The 12074-nt window shown below is 44.0% G+C and overlaps 1 protein-coding gene across 1 annotated transcript; it reads right to left on the reverse strand.

Moving 5' to 3' along the window:
• Positions 1-378: 378 nt before the first annotated feature.
• On the reverse strand, positions 379-2175 carry LOC103712202 (uncharacterized). The gene is made up of 2 exons (XM_039126296.2): positions 1600-2175; positions 379-855 (listed from the first exon to the last, which is right to left on the reverse strand). Exons 1-2 carry the CDS (start codon positions 1864-1866, stop codon positions 616-618), a joined length of 507 nt encoding a protein of 168 aa, XP_038982224.2. The 5' UTR covers positions 1867-2175; the 3' UTR covers positions 379-615.
• Positions 2176-12074: the final 9899 nt, after the last annotated feature.

Consider the following 12074-nt stretch of genomic DNA (forward strand, 5'->3'; position numbering starts at 1 on the left):
TGCAAGGGAATCGTAACGTGGCCGGCAGCACCAATGGCAAATTTCACAGCCAATTTGACAAGCTTGATGGGAATTTGCTTTGCAATGTCCATCCATTCTCTTTTGATTGCCTTTGGTTCTGACTATTTGTTTTTTCCTTGGTGTATGGTCGTGAATAAATCCAATAGATTGACATCCTCAGGTTACTTTCAGGCCATTGTTCCATCCCCCCCAAAAAAATTGGGAGTTTGAGGCCAGGCTACAATCGCCTGTGAACTTTTCCATTGCATTTCTCTGATATTTTTCTAAAAATTTTTTAGCATTTCCAACTGGAACTTATGTCAGATTCTTCCAACTGGATATATACCTATTCATATATGTATACATGCATGCATGCATGTGTATGTCTAATATATACTGAAAAGTTCAATGTAGTAAATCGATAACTTGATGGTTAGATTGTGGTTCAATTTCAAATCATCAGATTAAGATGTTGAATTGATCCCAGCATGTCCCAATTTTTTCCACTATGGCCCTAGACCATAAGAGAAGAAAAAACAATTAAAAAAAGAAAGGCTGATAAACCAGCATGCCATAAAATCCTCAAAAACTACAACTATCTGCCATTGTATTTGTCTAATCATCACACTCTCCCTCATCTTCTTGATCATCTTCATCCTCATCCTCATCTTCATCTTCATCTTCCGTAGTATCTTCCTCATCAGTAGTGTCCTCCTCATCATCTTCATCATTATCAGTAGTATCCTCCTCATCGTCATCATCACTACCCCTACCACCTCCGCCCGTACCCTCTTCTTCCTCGCCATCCCCATCTTCGTGATCTTCACCTATAAAACCTTCAATGCTGGAAAACTTCTGCAAATAATTAATGCATCTAAAGATAATCATATACACTAACGGAGACATTAAGACTGACGATGAAAATATGAGCACTTATTTGCTAGAAAAAGGGAAATAAACATGACCACTTAATGATAGGTATAAATATCTATGAATTATGAAGGCAAAATAAGAGGTCAATCACTATAATTTTTCTTTTTTTGATGAACACTGGAATAAATATGATATCATATAGTATTACCAATCACAGATCTGTGAAGTAGTACGTACAATAGAGGGGAATATTTTAAGGATATATATAATCAATGATACATGCGTGTGGATGTGTGGATGTGGAAGGAAAGATCTTTCCCTGCAACTAGTATTGGTGCTGTGCCCGAAAAAGGCCACTACCCCTTGTGCCATGCGGGATTGGGAATTGGGTGGGGAATCATGCTGCATTCTGCTGCAAAGCTGAACTTACCAAATTAAACCTCAGATATAGCATCAAGCATCACCAGAGATGCCTGAAAAGATGAACTTTTCGTGATGAATAATGCCAAGTTAATGCGAACTCAAAGGCGAATCACATTGAAAATTTAAGGTTAGCACGTATTGAGGAGGCGAATGGCTTCTGGCATGAACGGAGGGCCCCTCCATAGTCAAAAACATTTTGGGCCCCAGCCTCGATCGATGTTAATTAAGCATCATGTTTCCAAATATACTTTTAAGTTAAATCTCATCAGAAAAAAGAGAATCTAATCAAATTTAAGAACGTACTTTCTTCAATGCGCGCATGGCGTATGTAGTTACACCAAAATCCCCGAAGACGTAGATGCGCGCCAACGCATTCTTCCTCCAGTGATCACCCAGTTCGCAACTCAGCTTGCTCTCCACCGAAACGCTCCGTCTCCCAAATGCACCAGTTGCCACCAAACGAGCGCCTCTCATTCTGCCTGGAAGTCTCGCAGTGCACAGCCCCACCTTCACCCTTGGGCTGGCCAATACACAAGGATTTCTGGTGGCCAGAGTAGCCTGGGACTCCATTTGCCTCACTCTTAAATAGCTTAGTTCCCAAGGCTGATCAGAAGGAGAGCAGCAGCAGCAGAAGCAGTAGAGCCAGTAACAAGGAGATCAGCTTCCTCTGTGCGCATCGCTCGATCGACTTCTTTTTGCTCCGCTACCTTCGCGGAGTGATCTCTACGTCGCTCGAGGGAGGGGAAACCAACTTCCCAAGAATGATGGAAGCTCCGAATAGAAGGGAGCGAGGGAGCTAGCGAGGCGTGCAAAGCAACGCAATCCGTGCACCCAGCTGCAACATACACGTGCCGGAGGAATTGATCGACCGGGATTCTATCCAAGCTGTTTTAGCTGCCGACTCGTGGCTCGAGCGGAGAGAAATACACCGGGCTTGCTTCTGGTTTGGACAGCCGTCGAGCTTCTAACGCGTTTGGACTGTCGGTTGTCCGGGACGGCTAGGACAAACGAGTGGGAATCCAGGCGCAGCGAAGGTTCCTTCTACTTGCAGCTAGGGTGGATCCGAGACTACGGCCATACGAGTATAATATTATGGCAGGGGCAGCTCCACATGTAGTGAACTAGGTACGATTTGGATATCTTTCATCACTAAATTATTAGCCATATCTTCAACATTTCTATTAATCTAAGTTTGTAGGCCAACGAGGCGGACTAATATCATAGGGTTCGGAGAAGAAGGGGACTACTACTTATGTAGCTGGTGATTGATTGGATCCAGAGTGTGGACAGATATGGCGATGGTTATCTACTCATCCGAGAGTCCCGGAGGTTGCTTCAGGAGATGGAGAATTTTCAGGTAGAACATGTGTTTCGGAAGGCGAATAGGGTAGTAAACTAGGTCGCCTCTTTTGTCGCCCGGCACTCCGGGAAGTTTCTTAATTTGAGTATCTGTAGCAAACATTCCATCTCGTTTATACTTTTTACTTTCTGGTGACTTGGCAGTAATTTAAATTGCCATATTTACCCAAAAAAAACATAAAGAAAGTTCCAACACTTTTAACTGGGCCGAGTGTTGAGCCCGGCCCACCAAATTAGATCTTCAACTGAAGCCTCGTGTCAAGCCTGCTATATTTGGGCTGGTTCAGGTTAGGACCAGAAATGGGATAAGGACTAGTTGTTTCAGCCCGAGGCTGAGCGCAAAGCTCAGCCCGGCTCGTCAACTTTCTGGGCTCGTTTGGTTCGCAGGAAAAGGAGGGGGGAAAGTGTGGTCAACGGAAAAGTAATGAAATGCCTCTTGTTTGGTTGGAGTTTTCAAAGGAGAGAGATGGGAAAGTTGTATTCCCATGGGAATATGATTCCCACATTTCATGGGAAAGTCTTTCCCATGAGAAACATGGGAAAGTTACTTTCCCATGAGGTGGGAATCACTCTTTTTTTATTTTTTCCCAAAAAGACCCTTCAGCATTAAAAAAGCATTAAAGAGGCATTAAAGACCTAATTTTTATTAAGGGCATAATAGGAATTATACTTAACTTTCCTAGGAAAGTGGATGGTCAACCAAACATAAGCACTTTGGAAATTTGTCACTTTCCCATGGTTAACCAAACATGCCAAAAGTACTTTCCTAGGTATCCTCTTCCTAGGAATTTGATTCCCAGGAATCATATTCCTAGGAGGGAAAATACTTCCCGCGAACCAAACGAGCCCTCTATAGTCAGTAAACGTGGCTTATATGCTGGGCATCAAAGATCTTTTTGTATAATAATCTGACTCTAGAATGGAACCAATTTGATTTGTGAACTCTCTTTTTTTTTTTTTTTTGGTAAAAAGCGGTTACTCATTCATATAAGTCTAACCTGAATACACCCATCTAAATCGCGTGAAAGTAAAGACAACAAAGCAGAAGGGACATCTGAGTCCAGCGTCCACAAAAAGTTCCCGGAGTGCCGGGCGACATAAGAGGCAATCCAATCTGCAGCCCTGTTCGCCTCCCTAAACACATGAAAAGCCTGAAAGCCGCCCAACATCTGAGCCATCCTGCGTGTCTCCTGGATAAGGGGGTGACCATCACCATACCTGTCCACCCCCCGGATCCAGTCAATCACCACCACTGAGTCCCCCTCAAGGAACACCCGCTCCACACCAAGCACCTGCCTAGCATAGGATAACCCCTCCCAGACAGCTCGCAGCTCTGCCCCAACAACAGTGAGCCCAGGTGTCCGGCGCCCGCTTGCAACAATCATCCTCCCAAAGTGGTCTCTGATCACAAAGCTAATCCCTCCAGTCACGCCATCCGCAGACCTACTGCCGTCGAAATTTACTTTGAGATAACCAGGGGGTGGGGGTACCCAAGAAACAAGGGCAAAACATGGCGCTGAAATAGCGTGAGTACCCCAGGTGTCCCTGTCTATCCCAGAGGAAATCACAACGGAAGTCGCAATAATCTCTCTCGCATGACGCGCCGCTCTGTCTACCACCATCCACGGAGGCGCCCGCCTCCCTTCGAAAATACCAGCATTCCTGTCCAGCCAGATATGGTAGGACAGGTATGCCCTAAGAATCCCATCCTCAACAGACCTAGGTCACCTCATGGAATCTCTCAATAGCTGCAACAGGTCCTGTGCTGATCCCACCGAGACAGGTAGTGGCACCGATGACCTCCGCCATATCTCATAGGCCCTGGGGCACCGCAGAAGGACATGCTCGATGGTCTCCTCACTATCACCACAAGCCTCGCAATGCTGAGGTACCCGCACACCGCGCCGGGCTAATAAACTCCTGGTCGGAAGGCAACCCCAAGCCACCTTCCAGATGAAGAGTGCCACTCGGGGATGAATCCGTAGCCTCCATATCCAACTACCCGCAATTTGACGGCCTGGCTCCCTACTGAACAGGGCAAGAAGATCTCTGACCCGCACTCGCGACCGTCCCGTCGCCCTCCACACTAATCTATCAGACTCCCCCCCGTGGGAACTGGCAAAGATAGAACCAGCTCCGCCAACTGCTCTCCAAATACCTCCCGAATCAACCCCATCCTCCAACAACCCCCCTCAGAGTCCAGTAGATCGCTGACCCTGCGCCCTGATAACCTCGCCGCGTCGACCAAGGTCGGCAAACGACAGATCGGCCACTCGGTCACCCAGCTATCCTCCAACACATCAATAGAACGGCCGTCCCCGATGGCCCATCTAATCTCCGGTAGCACCACCATAGCCCTGACACACACCTCCCTCCAGATCGGAGAATGGTGATGCCCAGGTCGCACCCCAAGTCCCAACCCTCCATACTTGGCCCTCATCAAAGAGGACCACATACTCTGCTCCAACACAAATCTAGCAACATGCCTCGCCGCAAGAGCCTCTCGCCTCGCCACCAAGGACTGCACCCCCAGGCCACCAACTCTGGTCTGCTGGCATACAACCTCCCATGCCAGCAAATGGATACCGCCCCTGCCTCTGCTCCTCCCCCAGATAAACTCTCTGAAAAGCTGCTCAAGAGATCTCAGAACTGTCACCGGTATCACGGCATGGGACAGTAGATAGATGGGAACTGAAGTAAGGACTGAGCGAACCAAGGTGATCCTACCACAAAGGAAAAGTTTTGCCACAAAGTTTGATGCAACCAGGGGTACAACTCCTCTTAATCACAAATATATTAAGCTTTCTATTAGTCTATGCTTGCACTTCGGATAGGAATCTTACTGCTAAGAATAAAGTAACGCATGTGATATTTCAAGTTAACGTACGAAAGCAGCTGACATATAACAAAGTTTTGGCATGCAAGTTAATTATTTTGACCTCAATGAGAAAAATGACAGGAGCGAGTACTCTCATGTTTAATATGGTAAAGTAATAATGGATTTGGGGACCGTCAAGCCAGCACGATAGAGCTCTCTGATTGCCGGTCCAAGGAATTAATTTAAAAAAAAGGTCTATTTTACAGACAGTGAGCCAGCAGTGGGGCCCCTCCTTCCTCCTGTCCTTCTCAGAGTCACAATTTTGCCGCTCACCAGTGAAAGGATGCATGCATCACTGTCCGTGAAACAGCATAATTACAACGGAAGTGTGTCATCGCACCAGCTTTCAAACTTCGTTTTTTTCTTATGCAAGGTGTTTTTTCCCCCTAAAATTATTAGTCGCTTAAAACAGTAGTTCATTTTGAACTTGAGCTAGCCCAATTTTTTCAGCTTAACTTGTACCCAAGTTCATCTAGCCAAGAGTAGACTGAGATAACCCTCAGCAACGATTTAAATCAGTCCAACATCTGACCCAACCTAGCACGTAAACCGAGCCCATTGTTCCCTCCCACAGTCTCACTCCCAATCAAATAGAAGCAGAAGCAGCCCCACTGACACAGGACGGACTTTCCGCTCCAGCAACATCTAAATCCTTCTGCGACTCCACACCGCTGCTTACGGATCTCCCTCTGCGCGCTGCACAAACATCCCAACCTCATTTCCCACCGTCAGTATCCACCCTCATATCCAAATCCAATCTCAGAGCCATAGTATCCAGTCCCTGCAACAATGCACTACAAAATCTATTCCTCTACAGCCACAAAACCTTTCTTTTTTCACATCAACAAGAGATTCAACAACACACGCATTAAGAAAGTGAAAAAACACATAATATAATAGCAGTAGTTTATAATTTTGCGACGGAGGACTCTGCTCACGGGATTACTGGGTTGAATTCCCGGCAAGTGGTGGACGGCTTCTGTCTTCCCCCGTCGCAGAAGAAAAACTCCGGCGGGCACCGAAACAAACAGTTGTCCGCCAGATTGACCATCGCGCTCCCTTCCTTCAACCCCACCAGCGGGCTCGGGACAGGCCCGGACAAATAATTCCCCGACAAAATTAACCGGGCGAACGGCACCGCCCCCCAAGCCCCGACCACCCGGACCGCGTACTGGGCCGGGATCATCCCCGTGAACCGGTTGTCTTCCAGCGACAGCGCCGAGAGCCGGGGCATCGACCCCAGAAACGCCGGTAGGAACCCTCCAAGCCGGTTGTGGCCCAGGTCCAACGCGATGAGCCGGCTCACCAGACCGCCGTCCCCCGGGCGTTTGATTGACTCGAACCGGTTATAGGCGAGGGTTAGTTGTTCGAGAGAGGGGTGCTCGAAGGCGGCCCCGGGGACCGCCCCCGAGAGCCCGTTGTGGCTGAGATCCATCACCTGGAGCGCCGGCAGCGCCGCCACCGCTGCCCCTGGGATCTCCCCCTCCAGCCGGTTGCTCCGGAGAGAGATCTCCACCACCGACGCCGGGAATTTCCCCGATGGGAACCCGCCGGAGAGAGCATTGTTGCTGGCGTCAAGGAAGGTGAGGTTTTGGAGGGGGCCCAGATCTGGGATCTCGCCGGTGAGGTTGTTCGTCTGGAGTTCTAGCCTTCGAAGGGCGGGGAGCGTCGCCAGTCCCGGCGGAATCGGGCCAGAGAGGAGGTTGTTGTCGAGGTAGAGCTCCTCGAGGGCGGGGGCGGCGGAGAAGCCAGGGATCTCGCCGGAGAAGGCGTTGCGGGAGAGGGAGAGGCGGCGGAGGCGAGGGGGAAGGCCGGCTGGAGGCGGCAGCGGGACGGCGCCGGCGAGGCTGTTGTCGGCGAGCTCGAGGGACTCGAGAAAGGGGAGCGACCAGACTGAGGGAGTGATGGAGCCAGAGTAGCCGGCAGGGTCGAGGGCGAGCTCGGTGACGCGGAGGAAGCCGGCAGCGTCGCTGGTGTCACAGCGGAGGCCGCACGTGAAGCGGGGGCTGAAGGCGGCGTCGCAGGGGTCAGCGGCGGCGAAGTCCCAGGTGCTGAGGCACGAGCCCGAGGGGATGGACCGGGGGTCCACGCCCTGCTTCACGGCCTTCAAAGCTTCGGTGTCTCCAGGGAAAGTCTTGGAAGTCACTGTGAGTGGAGTTACAAGGAAAAGGAGCAGAAGCAGAGGGGAACAGAGAGAGGAATGAGGGGAAGCCATTAGGGTTTCGAGGGGAGTGGAAGTAAGGAGTGCGATGAGAGTGAATCAAATCCAAAGGATTTGAAGCTCGGAAGTAGGACTTTTAAAAGTGGGAATCCGTGATTAATTTAATCTGGAGTCTTTTCCTCCGTTGCACAGAGAGCGAGCTTAGCTTTCTTGGAGATTTTTTTTTTTTTTTTTTTTGTATGGGAGGAGATGGGGATTTTACCGTTCAGCACATGGACACCTGAGGGGGAGATTGGAATCCGCATGCAGTTTCTTTCAACTTGTCTGTATTTATTTACAGAATCTTCAATAAAATCTTGGATCTAGGCATTTGGGGCGAAGCTTTATTTGACTATTGTTCTGAACATTAGATAACCACATTCAACATTTAGTTTTAATAAAAAAAATTTTAGTACATCAGTACTTCACAAAAAACATAAATGAATACAGCCAAAAAAATCAAAAAAAAAAAAAAACTGGCCAATGAATCAAGAATATGTTTGACTTAGGTCAACAACAATATGGGTAATCGGGCGCTTTCGTGACGATTTTGCGTAATTTCTTCAAGATACCTTGGGTTAAATGCCAGTGTCGGTACTTTCCGGGGGTGGGGTGTAGATATGTCCATTGTGTGATCTCTGTGTAGATGCATGATGAAGAAGTGTTGGATAGATAATATTTAATAAATTTAGAAGCTAGGATACGTAGAACATGCGATATATGTGAGAGAAAAAAAATGGAGAATAGTTGTAGATGGCTCATTAAATATTATTAATTTGAATATATTTTTAATTAATATTTGTTAATTTCATAGATACAAAAGTGACTATATTATCAAAAATAAATTTATTAAATAAATAAATAATATATCTACGAAATATTATCTTTGGTTTGGACATATCACATACAATGGGAGTCCTCCATGATTTGTGCTATGATGGTATGGAGGTAGGAAGAATGTAATCGAATAGTCTATTTGTCTCCTAGGTAGCTTTTGGTTACGGAACAAATTTTGAAAATATTAGAAAAAAATATTTAAATAAATTTGAAGAGAGAGGAGCAATATATGAAATACAAATTTTGTATATTTGATGAGAGAAATAAGTGTGTGCATGTAATATGTACAGGACTTTGCGATAATTAAAATTTTATCATAAGAATAAAATTACCTCCCTCGTCTCTTGTATATCTATTATTTAGAGAGTGGATAAGCCCAAACTATAATTGGATGGTTAGCTTTTCCGGTCTGTTTCACTAAACTGGTAGAATAGAATTACACCCTCTCCCTCCTATTTATCCCTTTTGAAGGGTGTAACTATATTTGAGTGGTTAAAAACAATTGTTGATGGCAGAGACAGGAAATAAGGACCTTAGCAAAAAAAAAAAAAGAGACAGGAAATAAGGTTTTTATTGCATTTCTATTCCACCTACCAAATAGGCCTATGGTGAAATAATCTCGTCCTTTCCAATAAAAAAAGTTTTAAGAATATTTGCTCCATGCAACTTGAATCTACAATCTCGAAACATATATGCAATATGAAAACCAATTCTCTAGCAATTGAGCTAGTTAGGTTAACTAGTGTGTGAGATCAAAACATTGTTTATAATATAACTTATGAAATTCAAGAAGACTTTCAAACTCTCATAAAGCTATTTAATTTAATTGTTTGCAATGCATTTTTACTTACATTTGCATCAAGGGAGCTACCGAGCGAATCTAATGGCTTGTCAAATATTAAAAAAAAACACAAAATTCTGAAATAAAAAAGAATTGAATTTTATTTGTACTATGTCTGAAATGCATTCTGTCTATTTCTATTCTTCAACCCTCTATACTTTTCTTCTGAAAAACTCTGAAAACGCCGCAGGTTTGAATCAAGCGAAAGCATATTCGAGAAAAAAATACTAGAGTGAAGCAGAGTTGATGCTCAAACAAAGATTCGGACCCCAACGATAACTGTTCGCGCAGCTGTGACTGCAGCCATGCCAAACTTGCGGAAAACTTCAGTGCATCATTAGATCCGGTATATAGCTCATACCGTATGCATCACAAAATGCATATTTTAGTACGAGGCAGATATAGGTAACATTTTTTTTAAAAAAAAGAATGATGGCCATTTATCATCATATAGTTTTGTTAAGGAGATGGGTGCAATCATCTAATCTGCTAGCTCATGGTTAGGTAGCCATAGCCTAAAGACAATATCAGCATTGATCTTCTGTTGGAGCTGTTATATTTCTAATGCATGGATTTGTAAATATGCTGAGGAATGAAAATATAACCTACAAATCCATTGCTATCTCTGCTAACGTGGGAAAAAAAAAAGGCCAAAAAAGGGAAAAGGGTAGATTAGCAGCCTAACATTTCTCATCTCTGGAAGGTTTAGTTGCTATTTATTTCTCGACGGCAATTAGGGATTACGGTGCGCTGCGTGGGGAAAGGAGCCACCCTGCGGAGGCTGGCTGGTGGGCGAGCATGCATTTGGGTTGGATGCTGGAGTCTGGGTCCCTCCCTGTTCCCTCTCTCTGGAGGCTTTCATCCATGCTCGTACCATTATTGATTATTTTCTTCTCCCCATGGCAGGAGTTCTGATAATAATTCAGGACTCCTTTTTATTAATGAAATTTTTTATCAAAATGTTTTTAAAAAATTAATTTTTTAAAATAAAATATTTTAAAAAATAATTTTGACATATTTGATCGACATAAAAAATTGTATTCTAAAGTGATTTATACTTAGTTAAGTATTTATTTTTTAGAAAAATTTATGAAATATTTATTATATTTTTAATAAAAAATACCTCATAAATTTTGATGCCTTACGGATAGTTTTAGAAAAAAATTTCAATTTTTAATTGGAAGTAGTTTTTTTCATATTTTATGTGCTTCTTCTTTCTCATGAAACATGAGAATCTTAATCCTATAGAAATGTTACTTTTTTTTTAAAAAAAACTCTAATCAAACAAAAAAAAAAAAGGCTACCTTTATTTTTTTTTGGCCACACTTTTTCTTTTTTTTCTACGGATGGATTGAGTCCTCAAAGTAACGAGAGGTCCTTATTGTGTTCTGCAGCTTCAGATCCAAGCATCCTTGGAACAGGCTTTTTTAAGACATTATTCTAATTGATGTAACAGTGGTTATTTGATCCCTCCATTTTTAGCTTTATACAGATAGAGGATATGGAGGATAAATTGCAAATAAAGGAGTTTTACAGGTGTGAGAATTACAACAGATGCATCATGAAATGCATAGCTACACATCCTATAGATGGTATCTTGAAGTAATTAGGGGTACCAAGAAAAGAGCATCTTTTTCGAAATTATGAATTTGTTAAGAAATACCTCCCTTTTTCTGGTTATTGCATGTCAGTCTCTATGATTACAGCTAATACAACCATTAAGAATAAAAGAATCAAAAGTTAGGCAAATAAGGTTCATCATGTTCATCATAACTGTTAATAAAAGCTACTCGAGATAGATAATAATAATAGTATAATGTTATTGACACATTGATTTCAGTCTTTATAGTATAAAAATTTGCCCCGAGTGCAGCTGAGATTTTCTCCCATCCTAGTTCTATAAAAGAAGTATAAAAAAATGTAGATCAAGCCAATTAAAAAAAAATTAAAAATATAAATAGGTTGGCCCATTAAAAAGTTGCCCAACTCTCTCGTGATAACGGGACACCAGTGCAACGGGAGTTGCTCAAAGTACTGTAGCAGGGTAAATGAGACCTACCCAAACCTCCTGCAGCCCCTGCAACAATAAAGGAACGAATAGTACTTTCGATGCCAAACCCGCTCCCCCACAAGCTTAGTCATCCCATTAAAGTTGATTTTGAGGAAGTTCGTGGGCCGAGGCTCCAAATGAAAGAAGGCACATGGGTTGATATAGAAACTGTCAGAGACCTCGTGGTGGCATTAGTACGAGTGAACTCCAAAAAGCTTGAAGAGCAGCTTCTGTAAAGATTGGGCAAGCGTTTAGGTTTATATTTTTTTTCCTTTTCTTTTTAAGGCAAACAATAGGACTACACAAGTTCCGACATATCCAATAAAATTAGAAAACAACAAATTGCAAAGTATCCTAGGCAACTTTTCTTTCCGAATTCATAATGTGCAACTAGAGTAGTTAGCCACGTACGCGGCCGCCTAATTTGTAGCGCCATGGCCTCTCTAAAAAGTGCTTGGTCTGGAACGCCATTCTATTTCCGACCATCGTCCAAAATATTTTGAAGTAGAGAGTGGTCTCAATCCAAACCACTCAGATCCTTCTGAATTCAACCTATCACAGCGACCAAGTCACCCTCCAAGATAATAGGCCGCACACAGCTTAGATTTATATT

This window comes from Phoenix dactylifera, chromosome 6 (genome assembly GCF_051530095.1).
Source record: "Phoenix dactylifera cultivar Ajwa chromosome 6, Ajwa_hap1_PhDact_Kaust_v1.1, whole genome shotgun sequence".
NCBI classification, from domain to species: domain Eukaryota; kingdom Viridiplantae; phylum Streptophyta; class Magnoliopsida; order Arecales; family Arecaceae; genus Phoenix; species Phoenix dactylifera.